Source organism: Protopterus annectens, chromosome 6.part0 (genome assembly GCF_019279795.1).
Source record: "Protopterus annectens isolate FY-2018-M chromosome 6.part0, PAN1.0, whole genome shotgun sequence".
Lineage (NCBI taxonomy): Eukaryota > Metazoa > Chordata > Ceratodontiformes > Protopteridae > Protopterus > Protopterus annectens.
Genome location: NC_056737.1, coordinates 263,541,017 through 263,564,506, shown reverse-complemented (window position 1 = coordinate 263,564,506; position 23,490 = coordinate 263,541,017). Strand labels below are relative to the sequence as shown.

Below are 23,490 nucleotides of genomic sequence, written 5' to 3'. Positions count from 1 at the left end.
TCCAGTGTGTTTCCTCTTCAGAGCTGAAGGAGTTCTATCTTAAATTTTAAAATCTTCTATGAAGGCTCCATAGCAGTTGTAATAGAGGTAGTAGCCTTCGGAGAGTGGGTGGCCCGGGGCCACTTACATGAGTCCTTCACCTCCCAAGAGAATACTGCAGGTTTGCTTGAGGACTGAGCCTCAGCAGAAGAAGGTGGCAGCAACCGTTTAAGAACTAGCTTTTTTCTTCTGTCACTATGTGCCCAGGAATTAAAAGCGACATAAATGGAATAGTATTAAGGCATGATGCTGAGATAGTATACACACTGCCTGTAAGCATGGGAGTTGGGAATCTTATGCCCACAAGAAGTGCACTTTTTAAGGTCTGTTGGTTATTTCTGAAGAAAATTAATGCAGAGATGGAGATTAAAGGCAGAAGGTGTAAAGTAAGAAGATGACTTTTTCTGTTGACTACTAGCAATGGTAGAAGAGAATATCCTCTACAGGGTAGGAAAAAAAACTATTAAGAGGTACAGGCAAATACCAACAATGGTATCAAAAAAGCTACCAAATCGTAGAACAAGAGACAGGGGAAAACAGGGAGGTGGGGGGTTACCGGTAAAGATTCCTAAAAATAACCACGAGAGAGAGATGGGTAAATTTAAAGGATGGGAAAGTCTAAAAGCAAAAAACTACTTACAATAAGTAGAAAAATACTTAAAAGAGCTCTCAGAGTACGATCCATATCTGTAGACTTATGGCAGAAAATGAAATATGAGGTGCAGGTAGTCAACTGGATCAGAGTCTAGTGTATGCGGCTGAATTGGAACTGAGGTTGGATCCAATACCCAATTGTTGCATGAACGAAAAGGACATCAGATTGCATAAATACTTGGGAACAGATGAGGTATTAACAATAATACCTGAACAAATGAGAATAAAACTCAGTAATGAACAATTCATAAGACTAAAACTAATACTGAAAATTGCCTTGACATTTAGGAATAAAGACCAAGATATAAATTAATTTGCTCTTATTCTAATTTACAGTTTTGGGTTGACTGAACAGCCACAAAAAATGCTTTATCAATTTAACAAGAAAAAGCTGAGCAAATGCATAAAATTTACTGTATACCAAGATTATATACTTTCCTCTCTGGAGAAGATAGGGGCCTCCTCGAAATTGATTACATGTACAAATCTGCAATTGTGAGAGCGCATACATATCTGCTGACCTCATTAGATCTAAACATAGTGAAGTTTTAAAACACGAGAAGTCCAAGCACGAAAAAAATTAAACCAGAAGTAAACAGAAATATGAAAGCAACTGAATGTTTCAAAAAACAAACCAACATATGAAAAACGATCAGATGACAAGGAAAAAAAAAACTAAACTCCATAAATATAGTGGCAAGTACAGAGATCTCCTGGAACAACCTCATGCTGACCAGGACTTGACTCAGGAATGGCTAAGGAGAGGTGAAATGAAACCAAAAGAAGACAGGCTAAATAATGGCACCCTAGGATAGTGGACTACCAATATGTTGGTTTATTAAGTCCATTGAAAAGGTGGGAAAAAACAGACTAATACAGATTCTGCAAAACGGAACTGGAAACAGTCCCACATCTTGTTGCCCAGTTTGATAAACTCATGGCACAGGGTGTATACTGAAAGTACAATAATGTAGCAAAATCATTGCAATGACAATTGTACAAACACTACAATACAGAAATAGATGAAAACCATAGGAAAAATGAAACACAAAGCATTAAAGAATGGGTAAGTTTATACCACATGAGATCACCCATTACCAACTCTTCAAAAAATAGATGACAGAATAGAAGATAAAGTAGTCCAAGAAAAAAAAAGTAGCACTGATCACTGAAACTGCTACATGCAGTGATTACAGTGTCTTACATACAGAGAAAGACTGTCATAAAACACCAGGATTTGCAAGCAGAAACGAGTAAAGTGGAAGAAAGATACCCAGACATCTGCAATAGCTAAAGGAGCAATGGGTCTAAAAAAATTTTACAGTTGTATCTAGACATGCTACCAATATATGTAACCCCCGTATGAATTACAGACCAAGGCAATTCTGGGTATAGTGCAGGTGCTGAGTAAAGCACACACGGTCTGCATCACAGACTGAACCTGTTCTAACTTCATGAAATCTAATCATCCCCTGAACTAAGGAATGGGGTCCAGTCTCATCATGTTATTAGAAACCCGAAAGAAGTAGAGAAATTAAACCTGGAGCCAGCTAGAAAGATCACCCTAAACTCTAACATCTAAATTAACACAAAGACTTACAGAAACACATGCAAAAGATTGGCAGTTGTAGATGGAAGGGTAGAACTTGGGCAAGTGCATGCACAAAGGATGGCAAATAAAAATGAAACGTATGCACCATGATGGGTGCTAACATTCAACCAAGAATCCTGCAGGTGATGCCCCACATCTATAATTCACCAACAATCAAATTACCCAATCTTTTATGCCTAGGTAGTGGATCCTGGTGTGGGCGTAACCTGCAAGTTATATTCTATCCAGGCCAACCAGTCCAAATTGGATGAGGGGGGGTGTCCAAACAGGAAAAGTCTTTGCCCCTTTCAACCCTGCTATGTGACAAGATGACTCCAGGAACTTCTCTCCAAGACCATGCTTGAAGCACAAAAGACTAAGCCAATCAGGTGGGGGAAGGGTGGTACAAACATCCAACGATGCATCTTCCAGGGTGGATAGCCAGCAGTCCATCTCTCAGACCTCAAAAGACAACACACAAATGGAGGACCAGAGTATAACTGATCATGCACTAGTTTGGTACAACTCTCCAACCCTAGGATACCCACAAGGTTGTGGATAACATGGCATAAAGTGTAGGATGCAAAGGCTTTAACCTAAGCAGTATTTCTGACTCTGAGCCACCTACAAAGGCTTTGACACAACCCTCATAATGGTCCCATCATCTTCTTTTGGCTGCTCTCGTTAGGGGTTGCAACAGCAGATCATGTTTCCATTTCTTCCTGCCTCTGCATCTTGCACTGTCACACCAACCACCTGCATGTCCTCTCTCACCACATCCATAAACCTTATCATATGCCTTCCTCTTTTCCGGTTACCTGTAGCTTCATCTCCTTAGCATCTTTTTCCCCAATATACTCTGCATCCCTCCTCAGCACGTCCAAATCAACGTAATCTTGCCTCTCTGGCTTTGTCTCCAAACCTTCCAACCTGGGCTGCCCCTCTAATATACTTATTCCTAATCCTGTCCACCCTCGTCACACCCAGTGCAAATCTTAACATCTTTAACTCTGCCACATCCAGCTCAAACCCCTGCCTTTTTGTCAATGCCACTGTCTCCAACCCATATAACATAGCTGATCTCACTACCCACTTGTAGACCTTCCCTTTCATTCTTACAGGTACTCATCTGTCACAAATCACTCCTGATACTCTTCTCCACCCACTCCATTCCTGCCTGTACTCTCTTCTTCACCTCTCTTCCACACTCACCGTTACTCTGAACTATTGACCCCAAGTATTTAAACTCATCCACCTTCTCCACCTCTACTCCTTGCATCCTCACCATTCCTCTATCATCCCTCTCATTCACACACACATATTCTGTCTTAGTCCTGCTGACCTTCATTCCTCTTCTCTCTAGAGCATATCTCCATCTCTCCAGGGTCTCCTCCACCTGTTCCCTACTCTCACTACAGATCACAATGTCATCTGCAAATATCATAGTCCATGGAGACTCCTGTCTGATCTCGTCTGTCAACCTGTCCATCACCATTGCAAATAAGAAATGGCTCAGAGCTGATCCTTGATGTAACCCCACCTCCACCTTAAAAGCATCCGTCACTCCCACCGCAGACCTCACTGCTGTCACACTACCCTCATACATATCCTGTACCACTCTTACATACTTCTCTGACACTCCTGACTTCCTCATACAATACCACAACTCCTCTCTAGGCACCCTGTCATATGTTTTCTCTAAGTCTACAAAAACACAACGCAACTCATTCTGACATTCTCTGTACTTCTCCATCAACACTCTGAGCAAACATCGCATCTGTAGTGCTCTTTCCCGGCATGAAACCATACTGCTGTTCACTAATCATCACGTCCCTTCTTAACCTAGCTTCCACTACTCTTTCCCATAACTTCATGCTGTGACTGATCAGTTTAATCCCTCTGTAGTTATTACAGCTCTGCACATCACCCTTATTCTTAAAAATCGGTACCAAAATACTTTCTCCATTCCTCAAGCATTCTCTCACTTTCTAAGATTTCATTAAACAATCTAGTTAAAAGCTCCACTGCCATTTCAGCTAAACACCTCCATGCTTCCACAGGTATGTCCCATGAGGAGCTTAATTTCTTTGCAAATTCAAGAGTGCACCAGATAAAGATCATTAATACAAAGGAACTCTCTACCCACCATGACCACTAGCGGCAGTAATCAATATCTAAACTGTGTGAGCTACAGAAGAGAACAGGCAGGCTTGAGGATATGCAGGCTCACAACGTCACTAAATGCATCATCAGGGATGTGCATGTATTGCAAGCATGGGAACTTCTGTAAAAGAACATCAAACGCTGACTACTGGACAGGACAAATCCAGCCACAGGACACGTTAAAAGGGGGGAGGAGGTTCATAGTGTCATATCAATAATTACATTATTCATTAGCAACATGAGATGACAGAATAGTCCATCAAGTTGCTTTTAAAATGCAACTAATTCATACAGTTTATTAATTCAAAACATTTATCATAGATCTGCTTGAACCCACTTCAGTTGTTATTGTTGGATTATGACTCTGGCCATACCTTTCAACTGTCCAGATTTTCGCAGAATGTCCAAGTTTTTGCCTTATATTTTTGGTCTATTCCTCATAAAATGTGTGATTTTCTGGCAAATCACTGGGATGACCCAAGACTGAAGTCACTAAGTAATGACATACATTTCTGTTTCAGGCCTTATATTCTTCAGAAAAATGGAATCCAAGACAAATGATGTTATTCTAGCAACTTTCTAAGTTTATAAAAGCAATATTTAAAATCTGTCCCTATTTTTGAGCCTTTATTCCCCCCATTCTGTCAGGCATTGTCCATATTTTTTGCACTAAGAGGTTGAGTGGTATGACTCTAACCCTCATTTCATAAACCACCAAAACAATTTCAAATAACTTTCAATGTACCTTACAATAATGTTGCATGTTTATTTCTGCACTAGATACTAAGAGAATTGAACAGAATGGCATACTACAGAACTGTCCTATATATACTCAGTGTGCTTGCTGATACTATGATGATCATTAAAGTTATTTTAATGAACAACAACATTGCAAATGGAGTACATACACACGTACATACAGATATATATATATATATATATTATACACACACACCTACATATGGGACTACTTGAGTAGAACAAAAGTCCATTTAATCGAATCTTACTTAACAGAGACGACACCACCAAAACCTTACTTTAACCTTTGTTCATATCACCAGAATTTTAATCCGAGAAAGGAGGCAGTGGACCAACATTAAAAAAAACAAACACCAAAGCATGTCAAACTCACCCAAGGTGGGGCCAGTGCAACATATGCCCCCCCCTCCAAACTAAATATACACACATTGAGATTGCACTATAGTGGGGAAAAGGGCAAATTTCAGCATGCTGGCCAATTGCCTCCTTTCCTGGATAAAAATTCTGATGATGTAACATTAAAGTAAGGTTTCAGTGTTGCCGTCTCATTCAAGATTAGAACAGATTAAATAGATTTTCAGTCTACGCAAGTAGACCCACATGACATTACACACACACACATATATATATATATATATATGTGTGTGTGTGTGTGTGTGTGTCTGTGTATATATGTGTATATATATACATATACACACACATACATTACATGCACATAAGTACGTTATCTCAGGAGTTAGTAGATATGTGATGAAACTAGCCTCTAAAAATCATTTAAAGTTGTTACACAGACTTTTGCCATTTTCTGTAAATTATTTGAAGTTGTATTCTTTTTTTGGAAGTGTAGAGCTCAGTTATGGGCCTCATACTTGCAGGAACCATTTAGTAAAAAAGCAGCCCCACACATTACCTAAACAAAAGACCCCTTCACTAAAAGTAACACTAGATAAGACAGGTAGAAGTGACACACACACTGCACATACACCACTACACGTATACATTGCTGAAGTTTCACCTTATCTAGCCATAACTCTGACTCTAGCCAGCAATGCGCGCACGCATACACACACAAACACACACACACCAAAACATTCAAACATGAGGTCTATCCCTTTACCAAATCTTTACTCTAACCCTAGTCTGAAAATCCTATATTAACTGCACGCAAGCACAGATCACACACCATAGTAACAGTTGACGAGCCAGTATTTGATATCTCTGGACATTGACCAGTGCAACTTTTTAATTAGAGACACTGTCAACAAGACAAATTCAACATATATATTGCACCTACTAAAATATAATAAATAAATCTCCCTGCTCATCCTTGCTTTTAAACTTTATACCATCTGTTTTCAACATTATAAAGCCATATACTTCATCTAAACCTTTGCTCACCAAGGGGATTATTTGTACAATTTATGTTCTTTTATGTATAATTTTGTCTTTTCATTTTAGCAAGCTATTTCAAGGTGTTCTGAGGATAGTAGTGGAATTCATGGTGGTGATTCAGAAGAACCTGGTTCATCTTACTTAATGTTTAATGTCATTTAAGAACAAGATGACTTTCATATACTGAAGAGTAATGCACAGTCATACAACACTGCTTTGGGCAAATGAGGCATTTTAACTTCAGATGCTCATTTTTAAAATATCTCCATTTAAACTGTACATAGAATCATACCCTGTTTTACAGTCATTTCTTTCATAATGGGACTGAATCCTTGATCTTCCTTCAGAATCTTAGTAGAACTCTCAGATTCCTGCTGATTTGCAAGACGCCAGCCAATGTTTTCAGAACCATTAGAAGCAGGAAACCCAGACAGTATGTTCTGTTGAACAAACGAGCAGAGCAGTATGTCAAATTTTCAAAATGAAAATGGAATAAAGTGATCAGATATCAATAATAAAAAATTCATGATAGTCTTTTAACAATATTATTCAGTATGATGAACTCTAGCAGTAATACACCAGCATGGAGCTGGAAAATAAAAAAAAATCATACAAAGAGGAATACAAAACTGTGTTGATGAAAACTGACTACAATCTGCATATTGCTGATATTCTACTGCAGCAAATAATTTGATCCTCTCCTATAAGAAAGGAAACTGTCACATTCCGTAAATGCATATGGATTTGACTTTCTGCTCTCTTGAATAATTTACCCACAACTGTATTTTCAGTTATGGTGCCATATGTCCACTTCTGGCACCATGCATCCTTCAGATGATGTCCTTCCATTTCACTATGGAAGGAACTTCCCGCTCAGAGGGTCATTCATCCGTGAACAAGAAATCTAGGCCCAGTTCTTCCACTGTACTGCCTCTGCTGGATGTCTCTCCTGAGGCTAGTGAAAGCCCGGAGGATCTCCTGTTTCCGCAGCTGGAGTCCTCTGCAGCGACTATTTCAGAGGCTGGCATGGATCCATCCTCACACACTGACCTAGAAGCCTTTTTTAGACGTCCATTTCAGATGCTCTGGGGAACTGCTACTGATCATGTCCAAAAGGCCTAGGCATGTTCCTCAGATTTTGCTTAGAGAGGAACTTCTGACTACAATTATTGAATGCCTTCTGGGGTCTGAGCCTTCTAAATTTTACAAGATGAACATTCCTTTGAAAAAAAAAAACAAAGCATGTTTCTCCTGCTCCTAAGGACCCTCAAAGTGAAGGGCAGAATTTCACTCAGGGGTTGTTTAATGCCCTTATGCCTTTGAAACCTCCTCATGGAGGTTTCTATCCCTGCCCCTCCTTGGTCATCTACTCCTCTCAAAAAACCCAGAGAACAGGATTCCTTTGAGGAGGAGGTAGATTCAGATGGGGAATCCCTTGCTTATTCATCTCAGATTCTCTGTCCTTTGGACTATGGGTCTGAGGAAGAGAAATCCACTAGTCCTGACACTCTGAAGAAATTTATTTTGGGGGACAATTTCCAAAATGATGGAGTTACTTTAAGTGGCATTGTGCACAGGTGTCGGAGGTTAAAAAGAGGTATTAAGAGGTTGTGCAAATGGACTTTCCTGGACCTTCTGCTGTTCCCTCCTGTTTTGGCTGCTCTGCTGGATGCCTTTTCTACTGTGTCTAAGGTCCTGATTCCCAGCCTCTTGCCCTGAAGAAACCAGATAGGTTTTATAGTGTGGCTGAGGACTGCAAATTTCTCTATAGGCGTCCTTCTGCTGAACCTTCTGTGATGTCTGTGGAATATGACAAGCCATATCTGCTACTGCCTTCTACTAAGTTACTTCCTTCTGATAAAGACAACAGAACTATGGAAAAAGCTAGGTAAGAAGGCCCACACCTCTGCTACCTTGGTTTTTAGGGCGGTTAATTATCAGACCCATATGTCTACAAATATTTTGTCTCTTCTTTCTCAGGCCTGTCAGGTAATATTGGATCTTCCTGATTCTAAAGGGAAGACTTTTGTTCTTTCCCTGTTATGGACTTCTTCCCAAGTAGCTCGTCATTCTATTAAGTGTAGTTATGATGCAGTAGATGCTTCTAGAGCTGCTGTCTTTGGTTCTGTGATGAAGAGATATCTCTGGCTTTGGTTTCAACCTTTGCCTGATGAAATTAAGGCTAAGTTGATGGATGCTCCTCTGGACAACAAACACTAGTTTGATGAAACTGTTGCCAATTTGTTTAAATCTCTTCAGGATAAGGGCAAGGCCTTTCAGGAACTTAAACATGTTTTTATTGCTCCTGTGCCTAAAGTTCATAGAAAGTATCTGAATAAGCCTGCATTTGTGTTGTTTATAGGCATTCCCATCCTCCAAGGGTAAAAAGGTGGAAGTGGGCTCCTCCTGCTAAAGCTACCCAGTCTACTGTGACACAAATGTCTCCTTTTCCCGACAGGTCAGGTGCTGTCTGACTATCCTGTTCTCAACCACATTATTCCCTTTTCATCTTTTCCTTTCTTTTCCTATTTGGTTAAAGATTGCTCAGAATTCCTGGGTCATCTCCCTCATCTGCCCAAGGTATTTCATTGTATGGAAATCTCTTCCCCTTTTCACGGTCGTTCCTCAGCCCCCTCTGGAACAGTTGGCCTTCTTTCCAGGAGTGCTTCAGGATCTTTTGTCTCATGGAACTAACCAGGAAGTTCCGGTTTCCCAAAGAGGAAGGGGTTCTACTCAAGAATGTTTCTGGTTCCCAGGAAACACGGCATTTGGAGATTCATTCTGGACCTTTCTCACCTAAACACCTTTCTGAAGGTCCCTTCTTTTTGGATGTTGCCCCTTCAGACTTTATTCCCTCTGCTGCTTCTTCAAGCTTTTCTAGTGTCTCTGGACCTCTACGATGCTTATCTTGACACTGCTATTAATCCCCTTTTCAGAATGTTTGTGTGTTTCTCTGTTGCTTCCTGGCATTTGCAGTTCTCTGCTATGCCCTTTGGCCTTTCAACTGTCCTAAGGGTATTCATCAAATGCCTCACTCCTGTAATTGCTTTTTGAAGGCTACGGAGGATCCAACTCTTTCCTTTCTTGGACAATCTCCAGTTTCCGGCATCCTCTCCAGAGATCTTGCTGCAAAATCTTAATTTTGCAGTTTCCCTTCTACAGATCCTGGGGTTTACTATAAGTTTCAAAAACCTTTCTGACTCCTTCACAGGATCATGTCTTTTTGGGGATCAGGATCCATACTTTTCCAATACTGGCATCCTTGCCTCCTCCCAAGCCACTAACTCTCAGTTCTTTCTTTCAATACCTTCTTCATCTGGCTTCCATAACAAATAGGGAATTTCTGACAGCTCTGGGATTTATTGCCTCCACCATTCCTATGCTCCCTTTTGCCAAACTCCACATGAGGTGAGGTTTCCTGGCACAACATTTCAGAAGTTGCCTGCTTTGAGAGGAGGCAAACGAGTCTATTTGAGGAATACCCCACTGGTGGACTATGTCCAGAAATACATCCCTGTGAAGCATCCATTCGTGGGCCTGTGTTGTGGATCTGCTCAGTCTCTCTACCACAGAGTTCTGATTGGAAGGGGATGCAGACTGCCTGCAGAGAAATGAGGTTGGAAGGCTAGCTCCCAAACCTGTAACTAGTCTGCACAGGAGGTAGGATTTGGCCCTCCCTGCTTGTTCACATACTAGAGAACCATCATGTTGTCTGTGTAGAGATCTTCAACCGGCCTGAGTTGAGAAGGGACTGAAAGGACTAAAAGGCTAGACCATTGGCCTTGTACAGTATAGGGGCCCAACACAGCCCCCTCAGCCTGTATCCGAAGCATCTGTGTACAGGTCTTGCGTTGGGGGCAGTGGGTGGATAGGAAGTCCCAGGTTGGGGGACATTTGCTGTAGCCACCATAGAAGCTCCTTTTTTAAGCAAGGCAGGAACGAGATTTGAAATTCCATGTGGGCATGCTGTGTTCACACCAACTTCAGAAACCACTGAAACTTCATCATATGATGTCTTCTCAGAGGCAGCATAGATATGTGGAAGCCATCAGTCCCAGGATCCTGAGAAATTGCCTTGTGACAAGAGGTACAGGGGAAGGATGTCTGAAAAGATCTGTCAAGAGTTCCTGAGCCTTTTGAGGTGGAAGGGACACTATCATTCTGTCTTTTGGAATCTGCACCCCAGAATGATATGATCTTGAGATTGGGTGAGGGCAAATTTTTTTTAACTTGATTGTGAATCCTAGATGTTGTAGGATGGCAATGGTTGAGTGGAGGTTCCTCCGTAGTTTATCTGGGGTGTTTGCCTGGAACAGAAGGTCATCCAGTTAAGAGAAAATCTGAATGTTTTGGGAGTCTGCACAATGCAACTACTGGGGCTAAACATTTTGTGAAAACTATTGGGGCTGTAAAAAGACCAAAGGGCAATGCAGAGAACTGAAAATGCCAGGATGCCATAGAACAAAGAAATTTACTGAACTTGGGATGAGTGGAAATAAGCAGATAGGCATCTTTGATGTCTACAAATGCCAGAGAGACCTGTGGAACTACCACAGGAAACAGAGTCTGACGGGTGAACATTTTGAAGGAGGGAACCTTAAGGAAGATGAGGAGGAAGGAGAGATCTTGGATGGGTCTCCAGCAGCCTTCCTTTCTGGGAATTAGGAACATGCGGGAGTAGAAGCCTGTTCCTTTTTGGTGTGTGGGCACTGGTTGAATGGTACCCTGTTCTAGCAAGTCTGCCAAAACTTGGGGGGAAGAGGTGCATCTGTTCTGCAGGTGGTTGTGGGTTACCCCTGAATGGAGGGATAGTATGCCATCCCATGAAATATCTGTGTTTTATGATGTACAAGACCCAGGCATCTTGTGTAATGGATTCCCAATGCTGGAAGGGATAGGAAGAGGCACGAGAAAAGAGGGGGATTGAAAAAGAGTCGGGACAATCCTGATCTGTCAGTAAAAGGCTGTTTAAGTAGGGTGGGAAGAGGAGGGAGATAAGTAATGATGAGTCTTCTTGCTCCCCTTGGAGGATTTGGATTGGGAGGGCCGACTTTGCCTGTGGACGAATATCTGTTTGCAAGGGTGGTTCCTGTGGAATTTGGGGACTGGAAAGATCAGAACATACTTGAGGTCTTTTAAATCTTTGCTCGTTTCTTGCAGTGATCTGAAGAGATCAGCTGAAGCCTTACCAAATAAAGCTGCATTGTCAAGAGGAGCATCCATGTGCTTCACATTTATGTCCTCAGGGAAGGGTTGAAGACTTAGCCATGCAAATCATCTCACCGCTGAGGCAGAAGCAGCAACCTCAACAGCATCACAGCTGCATTTTATACAGTGCCGGGCCACTTGGGAGGATGCAGCAATTAGGGAAGAGGCCAAGGTTTTGTTTTCTGAATCAGGCATGTTAGAAACAATTTTAGATAGTTGTGACATAAGTTCCAGGGAATACTTGGTCATACGAGTTTGGTAGTTCAAAACCCTAAAGGTGAGCTGAAGTGTAGATTTCCTTCCCCAATCTCTCAAGATGCCGACTTGTCTTTTTCAGAGGATAGGAGAGAGGTGGAAGGAAAGGACCTCGAAGCTTTGTCTGAGGCCACAGAGATCAGTGAGGGGGTGAGGCACAGGGGCCTTAAAGAGAAAGTTGCTGTCTTGAGGGACTTTGTAATATCTGTCCAGCTTCTTAGGGGCTGGAGAATGAAAGTCAGGGTGTATGGATGTGGAAGCAAAGGCATCCAGAAAGGCAGGAATAACAAGTGGGATAATTGAAGGGCTGGGGAGGTTTCACCTGAAAGAGGTTGTAGTACTACTTCTGATATTTGAGTGCTGCCCCACTTGAAGTGGTCCCTCATTTTTAAATGGGTTTCCCCAAAAGAGATTTCCTCTATGGGCGAGTCTCTGCCATTAGTCTTCCTCAGGGGAAGCATAGTCTAGCAGTGAAGGGATTTGAGAAGAGTAGGCTAGTGAGTCACTGTCACCATTTGATAAAAAGTTCCTCATCCGAAGTAGGCTGTTGTCTGACCTTTTTTGGGAGTGAAATTGACCAGGAAAGGGGAGGAGCAGGGGACCCCGCAGTAGACATGAAGGCCTTGAATAATCCTTGGGCAAAGTTTTGCCACTTTTTCTGGGAGTCTGGAGGACAGGATGGATGTTTAATTTTTTTGTTTTTTCTTAGCTGGCATGTCCATCCGATGTAAGGTAGGGGGTTCAGATGAAGGCCTCCATTAGAGGATGTCCGAATCGACTTCTTCCCTCAACAAGATTTGCATGATTCCTCTAGTGCCTTCCGATAGAATGAGCTTTGGTTCACCCTGGCCGTCTGTACCAGATGCCTGGGAGGCCTCTCTAGATGTGCTGGCATCCGGGTCTAAGGCAGCCTGTAAAACAGACTTTGCCTGGTAATCTGGATCGGAAGCTAAATGTGTCTCCAGGCTATCAGGTGCCTGGGGAGAGACATCTGCTGGGAGACGTGCAGCTGAAGCCTTGGTCCTAGGCCTTTTCTGCCTTCCGATTCAAGATAGGCTTGGTCATTGGGCCGGAGTAACCCTCTATTGTGCTTTTGTTAGGAATTTTCAATGTTGGTTTTCTAAATATACTGTAAGAGAGGAAACTCTGCTCCGAAGAGTCTTGGGTACGAATGACTTCCAGATAGAACAGTTTTTATGGTCGTGGCAGAGCCCACGACAGAAAAGACACAGAGTGGTTATCTTTCTGTGAAATTTGTCTTCCACAGTCACACTTCCCTTTCTTGGATGACTAACTTAAGGAAAGAATTGGCACAGCAGCAAAAGACACAAAAGGTTCTGCAATGGGGCACTTATCTTTAGAAGAGACACACTATTCTGACAGCACAGTGACATCCAGGACTGGCAATCCGACTGGCGGCAAAGAAGTTCTGAGGATGGTGTGCCCGTACATCACCTTTATGGCCTATGTCCGATAGCTGTCTATGTGAGATGTACCTTACAGTAGTAAAACACTTTGGTTTACTGGCTGACTTCGGGTCGCCTGGGCAGGCAACTCCCCATGTAAAGAATACTGCAACAGATGAATAAAAGGACATCTTACAATTAATCAGGCACCTTATATAACTTATCAGGCTTCTTAGGAGCTGCAGGTTGGCTATCAGGGGCCTGAGAAACTACAGAAAATGTATCCGAGGCAGCAAGAACAAGAAGGCCAGCAGAGAGCCTGGAAGACTCCATTTGAAGAAGTTAATTGTACCTCTTCTGAACATCAGAAACCTGGGTACAGTCACACTTGAAGATCTCCAGCATATGGGAAGTATTATACCCAAAAGAAATTTCCTCAAAAGGAGAAACTGGACTGAAGGATTATGGTTCAGACAAAGAGGACTCTCAGAGGAGGGAGAGGGAACTGGGAGGAGTAGGCCAGACTTTGCATCCAAGTCCACATCCTCATCAGAAGTATCATGTTCCTTAGGCCTCTTAAGGGGATTACAAAACCAAGGGGGTGCAGGAACAGAGACTCCCTGGGGGGGGCTTCAAAACCATAACAGCACTGAAAAACCCATGTGTGAAATCCTACCTTTCCCGCAGAGGACCCTTTGATGCAGGGAAAAATAAAATTAGTCTTTTGCTTCTTTTTCAACAGGGTGTCGGTCCTAAGCATCTTAGGAGGTTCAGACCCCTGCCAACACTCAATCAATGTAGTGGGAATTTCCTCCTGAACCAGAATCTGAAAATCACCCCTAGGTTCTTTAGATATAACCAGCTGAGTTTCCCCTTGAACATCTGAAACCGATATCTCCAGAGCCTCAGAGGATGTGTGAAAAACTGGATCCATGCCGGCCTCTGAAATGGTTGCAGCAGATGAATCCGACTGAAGACCCAAGAGGTCCTCTGGGCTTTCATCAGCCTAGAGAGAGACGTCTGGTGGAGGCAGTACAGCAGAAGAATCTGACCAAGCCTTCTTGACGGTCTTTCTCAGACAGTTGATCTTTGAGCCGGGCCGATTCCGAAATCCTACCCTGAGCCAACAATTTAAGATGCTGGTTCTCTAGGTAAATAGAACGGGAAGAAATATGACTACATAAAGATTTCTGGATAAACACCTGAAAGTCAAAACTGACTACATGTATAAATCTGCAATCATGGGACTGCATACATATCTGTTGACCTCCCCAGATCCAAACATAAGGAAGGTTTTAAAACACGAGAATTCATCTAATTTGACATTTGTTTAGTTTAGCAAAAGCATTTTGGAATTAACCAGGATTGGAAATCAAACCAGAAGTAGACAGAAATCAGATAGTAACTGAATTTGACAAAAAAAGGAAAGGATCATAAGAAGGCAAAAAAAGGAAACTCCACAAATATAGTGGCAAGTACAGAAATCTTCTCATGCCTATACAGGTATGGTTAATGAGGGGTGATCTGATACCAAAAGATGAAAGAGTAAAAGTAGCAGCCCAGTTTAGTAGACTGTGCACAGTTGGTTTACAAATCCATTGAAAATGCCAGAGAATGACAAATGCAAATCAGGAAAAAAAAAAAAAAAAAAAAAAAATGGAAACAATTGTACATGTTGTTCCCTTGGAGTGATATACTCATGGCAGAAAGCCTGTACACTGAAAAGCACGATAATGTGGCAAGAGTGTTGCCCTGGAGAGTGTCTAAACACTACAATACAGAAGTAGCTGAAAAGCATTGGAAACATGAATCACAGAGCATTACAGAATGAAGTTTAAATCACAATTACTAAAATTTCAAAAAATTAATGCGAGAAAAGATACAGTAGTCCATGAAAAAAAGACAAAAAAGCAGTTATGTACTCACCATAACGTTCCATGTTTGTAGTCCAGCTCGCTCTTCATTCTTACTCGGCCTATTTACAAGCTGGAAGTCTTCTAGTTGGCTTGTGGCTAGGTAGGTATCCCATGGTGCACCAGTACAATCCCCAGATATTGTTTGCTGCTAACTAGGAGAGACATCAACAAATATACAAAAGAAGCCAATACTAAAAAGTCTCCATAAAAAAGATAATAATATTTTTCTGTCTACAGGTACTTCCAGGATGGGGGAAGGAGGGTGGGTTCGCAAGAATGAAGAGAGAGATGGACTACAAACATGGAACGCTATGGTGAGTACATAACTTCTTTATGTTCTTGTAGTCCTATCTCGCCTTCAATCTTACATATGGGACATCGTCCCTACCGCCTTATTCTTGGGTGGCTCAAGGAAAAATATTCCTGAGCACCATGGAACCAAAAGATGCTCTACCCCTGGAGGTTAAATCCAATTTGTAATGAGTAATAAAAGTGTGAGGGGCAGTCCATGTTGCTCCTGCACAAATATTATCAAGTGGGACCATGGCTTGAAAGACTGCAGAAATAGACTGAGACCTGGTAGAATGAGCCTTAATTTTAAAGGGTAAAGTTCTACCCTCAGAGTTGTAAAAGTAAGCTATACAGCTAGAAATCCAATTAAAGTGTGTTACTTTGGAAACTGTTAAGCCTGACCTGGATTCGGAAAAGGAAATAATAGATATGATTTCCTTAGTTCGGTGCAAATAAACAATTATCTATGGACATCCAGCTGATGAAAAGTACAGTTTTGTACCTACAATAAATGTAGATGTTCGAGTGCTAAAACAGCTGCAGTCATAAAAGATGGGTTCTCCTGCCGTCAGGCGGGTCCTCGGTCAGCCGAATTCCAAAGTCTAGGTCCAGTGTCGGTTGTCGTCTCTTCTTCCCTGACGTCAGTGCGACAGGGGTATAAAAGAACCAGCCGACGCCATTTTCTTCAGTTTTTCTTGCCCCAGATGTCAGGTGCCCCCAGAAGGAAGGCAATACATAAATTTGTGTAATAAAGCAATGCCATATAATCAAAATACAGTAGCTGCAAGCAAATAAACCATAAATGAATACCCCAATCAGGTTGTATGAGGAAGTGTAGCCAAAAGGCCTGTCCCAAGAGGGGAAGGAGGGAGGGAAACCTGGACTGCAGCTGTATTAGCACTCGAACATCTACATTTATGGTAGGTACAAAACTGTACTATGTTCATTGTGCATACAGCTGCAGTCATAACAGATGGGTAGAATCCCAAAGCTAAGAAAGGGGTGGTAGGCACTAGGAGGAGCCAGGATGCCCTGCAAGACTGCAGTGGCAAAGCCTGCTCTAGTTTTGGAGTATAATGGTAGGTGGTAGTGCTCGGAAAAGGTATGCACAGAACTCCAAGTGGCTGCTTCCAAAATATCTTTGGTAGGAACTCCTCTGGGGAAAGCTGCAGAGGTAGCTGTGGCCCTTGTGGAGTGAGATCTGATGCCTGCAGGTACAGTTTTACCATGGAAAGAGTAACAAAAGCGTATGCAGTGGGCTATCCATTTTGAAATTGTCTGTTTGGAAATTGGCTTCCCTTGAGCTCCTATAGCATAGGACACAAAGAGATTTTCTGAAAGGCTTTGTTCTGTCCAAATAATAACGCAGCTGTCTATGTATGTCCAAGGAGTGTAGTAGTCTCTCCCCTTTGTTTTGAGGACTAGGGTAAAAGGTAGGTAAGTGTATAGCCTGATTCAAAGCTACCCTGGATACCACCTTTGGCATAAAGGACGGGTTGGTGCGTAAGGAAACTCTGTCCTGATGGAAGATGATAAAAGGCTGCACAGCCATGAGGGCTTGTAGTTCCGATACCCTACGAGCTGAGGTGATAGCCAGAAGGAAAGCTGTTTTCCAGGACAAATATTGCAAATCTGTTGAGGCAGCTGGCTCAAAAGGAGGCAAGGTCAGCTTTTCTAGAATGAAATTGAGGTCCCAAGCAGGTATTGGTTGTTTCCCTGGGGGTTTTATATTCTTAGCCCCTCAGAGGAACTGTCTTAAGAGGGGGTGAGAGAATAAAGGTGGATCAGTGTTGTATTCTGCAGAAATGGCTGAGGCATGGATTTTGATGGAGGAGAATGAAAGTCCACTGCTTAGCAGCTCAGCTAGATACTGTAATATTTGAGGTAAATTCAGTTTTCCAGGATCCTGGCCCTTTTTCTCATTCCAGGCACAAAACCGTTTCCATTTTGCGGAGTAAGCTTTTCTGGTAGATGGCCTTCTGGCCTCCAAAATAACATCCTGCACCTCCTTGGAGAGTAGGGTCTGTTGTGATGTTAAGGAATCTTCCAAGCGGCCAGATTGAGTATTTTAAGCTGACTGTGAAGAGTTTTGTAGCTGTGCTGAGTCAGAAGAAGAGGCATTAGAGGTAGTGTCCATGGAGGGGCTGTCTTGGCCAGTCTGGAGCAATGAGAATCATGTTTGGTCTGCCTGCTCTGGTTTTTAATGGAACTTTGGGCAGCAGAGGAAGAGGTGGAAAGGCATAAACTGTCATTGTTGTCCAACTGAAAGAGAGAGCGTCCACTCTCCAGGCCTTTGGATGAAAAGTCCTTGAGCAGAATTTTGTCAATTGGTGATTTTTGTGGGAGGCAAAAAGATCTATGTCTGGCCTTCCCCATGCTTGAGTTATCTCTGTAAAAACTTGAGGATGCAACTTCCATTCGTGTGGATCTGTCATATTTCTGCTTAGGTTGTCTGCCAGCGTGTTTTCCTTGCCTGGCAAGTACTGTGCTTGAAGTTTGATTTGTAATTCCAGAGCCACGTTCCAAAGTGACATGGCCAGCCTGCATAGGGGGTATGAATGGGTTCCTCCCTGTTTGTTTATGTACCACATTACTGCAGTGTTGTCTGTCCTTATCAATAGTTGACCTGGATGCAGAAGGTCTTTGAAAGCTATAATAGCATTTATTACTGCTAGCATTTCCTTTTGATTGATGTGTAGGTGCTTTTCATTTTGGGACCATTTGCCCTGAATGCACCGATCTGTCATGTGCGCCCACCAGGCGTAGTCCGAGGCGTCTGTTGTGATGACCTGATTTGCTTGAGGCTTGCAGAATGAGAGACCTGTGTTTGTTTGGCATGCTCGAGCCCACCACAGAAATTCCTTTTGAAGACATGGAATTAGTGGTATTATTGTTTCCAAACTGTGGCTGTGTTGAGACCATAGGTTTTTCAGGTACCATTGAAGTTTCCTCATATGCAGCTTTGCACATGGGATTAGTAGGATGCAAGATGCCATGAATCCCAGAGCCTGCATGATTTTCCTTGCAGTCAGCCTGGTGAAATTTGCTAGTGTTTTGAAGTACTGAGTTAGTTGCCCCTGCTTCTCTGGCATGAGGTAGGCCATCTGGGTGCTTGTGTCCAAGTTGGCACCCAGGAAAATTATTTTCTGAGAGGGTATTAGCCTTGATTTCTTTTTGTTGACTGTGTATCCCAGAGAATTCAACAACATTATTACAAAAGCCAGATGTTTCAGAAGTATGGGCTTGCTGTCCGCTTGGATCAGGCAGTCGTCCAAATAGGGGTATATTTGTATCCCTTGAAGTCTGCAGTAGGCAATTACTGATGCCAGGCATTTTGTGAATACTCTGGGCGCAGTAGATAAGCCAAAAGGCAATGCAGAGAATTGATAATGGGTTGAACCTGCAAGAAATCTGAGGTATCTTCTGCAATTTTGTCTGATTGGGACGTGCAGGTATGCCTCCTTGAGGTCCAATGTTACCAGCCAAGACTCCTTGCCCAGCATGGGAAGAAGCTGCTGTAAAGTGAGCATCTTGAATTTTGGAAGGAGTAAAAATGTGTTCAGGATGGATAGGTCCAAAATAGGTCTCCATTCTTTTCCCTTCCTTGGTACCAGGAATAGTCTGGAATAAAAACCTTGACCTTGTTCGTGAGTAGGTACCTCTTGAATAGCTTTCATGTCCATGAGATCTGAAATTTGTTTTTGTGCCTCTGCCCTTTGATTGTGTGGCAGGTTTGGCATGCCTCTCATTTTTGGAAGGGTGTGAAAATGGAATCCGTAGCCTCTGTTTATAATGTCCAGGATCCATTTGTCTTTTGTGACAATATGCCAATTTTTTGAAAATAATGCCAGTTTTCTGCCTAAGGGTGCTGCCATTTGAGCCTTGCTTGGCATGCAAAGGGGAAAGTCATTGGGTTTGCTTTCTGAATGGCTGCGAACTATCCTCACCACCTCTTTGTGTAGGAGCTTGCCAGTGTCTGCCTCTAAATGATTCTTGAGATTGCCCTCTGCCCCTCGGGCGCCTGCATCTACCTCTTTGGGGTCTGTCCGTGGCTGGAAAGGACCAATTTTTGGAAGGCCAATTTCTACTGAAACGTGGAGGTTGTACCTGTAGAAAATCTTTCACTGTTTGCATTGAATGGAATGGGAATGGATTCCTCTGCATCAGAATCTTCAAAAGGGAAGTAAGAATGTTCCTGTTCATCAGAGTGCTCTGAAATAATGGAGGCCTGGTCAGAGGAAGGGGATTCTTCCTCCACTCTGGGCCTTTTGTCCGGGGGGGGGGGGGGGTTGAGAACCCCTGATGAGAGTAATTAAATCCTCAGCCATTTTAAGCATCTGTTTTTTAGGCATGGGACCTGGAGAAGGGCCCTGTGTAGCTTGTCTCTTAGAATGCATGGCTGCTTTAGACTTGGTGAAAGCCTTAATGGAAAAAGAAGAGGAAGGTCTGAAGACACGTTGAGAGGAGGCAGACCTGTCTACATTTTGAGATTCACCACCAAGAGTGGCTTTGGTATCTGTAGTCAGGGTGTGGGCCGAGGAGCCTGCGACCTCAGGCACAGGAGACACCGCCAATGAAGTGTCGTCGGTAGGCAGGGGCTGCGTAGGCGCCTCACTGAGAACCGGACCACCTGTAGTCGGCTTTGGCGTGGTGTCGGTAGAGGCAGCGGACCTCGTGCGTCGGTCCTTATCTTTGCGGTTTTTAGACAAAACTGGAGTCGGAGTATCCGACGACATAATATAGTTAAATTTTTTGCCAAAATAGTGTTGGGCGAACTCCGCCCGACGCTTAATGGTGCGTTTGTTGAAAGTAGCACAAAAACGACAGACCGAGACGTTGTGGTCTGGGCCCAAGCAAGGAATGCAGAGGGAATGAAAATCCTTATGCGGTATTTGCTTCCCACATGAAATACAATTATTAACTTTGTCTGACATCGGTCTGAGGCAAGAAAAGTTTCCCCAACGGGGTACTTAGCTTTCAAGAAGACTTCGGTTGCAAAATTTTCATAATTTCAGGAGCTGGCCGACCGGCACTTGCGAACTGCTTCTGCTTCGGGCACCGCTCGGCAAGAAAGACTGAAGAAAATGGCGTTGGCTGGTTCTTTTATACCCCTGTCGCACTGACGTCAGGGAGGAGGCGGCGACAACCGACGCCGGACCTAGACTTTGGAATTCGGCCGACCGAGGACCCGCCTGACGGCAGGAGAACCCATCTGTTATGACTGCAGCTGTATGCACGATGAACATCATCAATATCTGTGCAGTAACAGAAACCTGGTTCAAGGCTCCCGAGAGCACCCCAGCACTACCAGGTTATACCTCATACCATGCTTTTCGGCCCCAAAACTTGGACCGAACCACAAAAGGAGGGTGAGTATCAATATTTGTCAAAGATACCCACACCTCCAGGTTGGTGGCACAGCACGAAGCATCAGAGACTATCCATGTGCAACTAACAGTGGGTAAAAACTGCCTTCCAGTTTATAGCCTGCTACAGACCACCCTCCCAAACCCAGGAACCCCACTCGGCCTTCCTGAGAACACTGGAAAATATGAAGGTCTCTCCAAACACCATTATATTGGGCGACTTCAACTACCCAAACAGACTGGGAGTATTGCTCTAGCGCCTACACCCTAGCCCAAAGGTTCCTAGAATTTATAAACTCAAATGCTATGGAACAACTTGTTACCACTCCCACAAGAGGGGAAAACATACTGGACCTGATCACCAACATGGGGACTTTATGCTCCAGACCAGAAGTGTATCCCTCACTGGCAAGATCAGACCATAAACTAATCTCACTGGATATTCACATCCCGACTCCACCCCTGCCCTGAAAACCACAGTGAAAAACTTCTCTAAAGCAAATTTCACACTCCTCAAAACCGAGGTGGAATCCTTCAAAGCCCCCGGGCCTGTGGAAAATACGGCCCAGACCGCAGAATCCTTTATAAATGCATTCTATGAACACCTTCAGGAATGCATGGATCATGCAATCCCAAATAAAACCAAGACCCAATCCACCAAAGGCAGACGTCCTGTCTGGTGGACCCCAGCCATAAACAAGCTATACAATAGAAGGAGGAAGCTACTACATGATAGAGCAAAATCCCAAAAAGGGAAGGCATCTCTGATCAGTATTAGCAAAAAAACTACGGGCACTCATAAAATCGTCTAAGGCCAGCTTCGAGAGAAAAATTGCACAGGACACTAAGGATAATCACAAGGCTTTCTTTAGTTATGTTAGGAACCTGGGTGGGAATTCCCAGATATGCTCAGAATTAGTCCAAAATGACAAAAAATACACTGAACCCACAGACATTACCAACATCCTAGCTGACAGGTTCAGTGCAAACTCCCAACCAAAAGGGCAAATATCTATCCCAGCAGAGTGCTGCCCCCGACATCTCAGATGCTCAGGTAAGAGCTGCCCTCTCCAAAGCAAAAAACACAGCATCAATGGGACCAGACGGTGTCCCGGGCTGCGTCCTACATGAACTCCAAAAAGAGCTAAACCCAAACATAAAACTACTGTTTAATCTCAGCCTTACTACAGGATATGTACCCAAAGAGTGGCGTAAAGCAACAGTGGTCCCTCTCCACAAAGGTGGTGCCTCAATGGATCCTGGAAACTATCGCCCCATAAGCCTGACTAGCTTGGTCTGCAAAGCTATGGAAAGGATCATCATGGACCTCATAAATAAAGATATTGGGGACCTACAGACACTGGATTCTACCCAGTTCGGCTTTGTTAAGGGCAGATCCTGCCTTTTAAACCTGGTTGATTTCTTTGAAACAGTCACCAAGGCCATTGACGAGGGGAAGGTGGTCCACACAGCCTACCTGGACCTCGCAAAAGCCTTCGATACAATACCCCACTCCAGCATTATAGATAAGCTCACCAGCTTAAATATAAACCCCTATGTCACTAGATGGGTTGCAAACTGACTCAAGGACAGAACCCACATGGTTAGAATTGCTGGAGCCATGTCAGACTCCAAACCAGTTACAAGTGGCGTCCCACAAGGCTCAGTCCTGGGACCTCTCTTGTTCGGTATATATTTCTTGGAGGTACAGGCCAACACAGAAGGACTGTGGCTAACCAAATTCGCAGATGACTGCAAACTGGGCGCCATAGTCGACTCTCCAGCCGACACAAGCATCCTCCAAAAGGGCCTCATAGAAACAGACAACTGGTGCCAGAGCCATGGCCTCAAGCTAAACGACAAAAAGTGTATAGTCATCCCCTTTGGCAAAAACAAATTACCACATAGGTGGTAATCCATTAAGTACAGAAGAAGTAATTACGGACCTGGGGACCCAAGTTGATAGCAATCTCTCATTTGACAACCACGTGGCCAAAGTGGTTAGAAAAACATTTTATATAGCCCACCTAATCATGAAGGGATTCACATCTAGATCAGGGGAGGTCATCGTGCCTCTTTACTCATCCCTCATCAGGCCCATAACTGAGTACAATGCCCCTTTTGGGATGTAACTTAACAGACACCTGCAGCAACTGGAAAGACCCCAAAAGTACCTCACCAAGACGATCAAAGGGCTCAAACAGATGCCATATGCTGCCCGGTTAAAGAAACTCCAGCTCTACTCAGTGGCATACTGCCTGCTCAGAGGCGATCTGTGCCTGACGTATAAAGCGATGTCCAACCCGGAATTAATGGATATGCTGCACCTCAGAAAATCCAAATCCCATCGAGCTACGCGCTCGAGAGACTTAAACCTCAGCACTGAAATAAATAGGACATGCTGGAGGCACAGATTCATAACCCAGAGGGTCCCTTCACTCTGGAATAAA

The 23,490-nt window shown here is 43.3% G+C and overlaps 1 protein-coding gene across 2 annotated transcripts in view; it reads right to left on the bottom strand.

Annotated features, from left to right (window-relative positions):
- Window positions 1–23,490, bottom strand: part of LOC122804250 (rho GTPase-activating protein 11A-like) — a 1,502,515-nt gene that overhangs the window by 80,412 nt on the left and 1,398,613 nt on the right. For both annotated transcript variants that reach the window (XM_044074009.1, XM_044074010.1), the window contains one exon: window positions 6,891–7,038. In XM_044074009.1, the coding sequence (XP_043929944.1) occupies window positions 6,891–7,038 (148 nt within the window). The remainder of the gene's footprint in view (window positions 1–6,890; window positions 7,039–23,490) is intronic.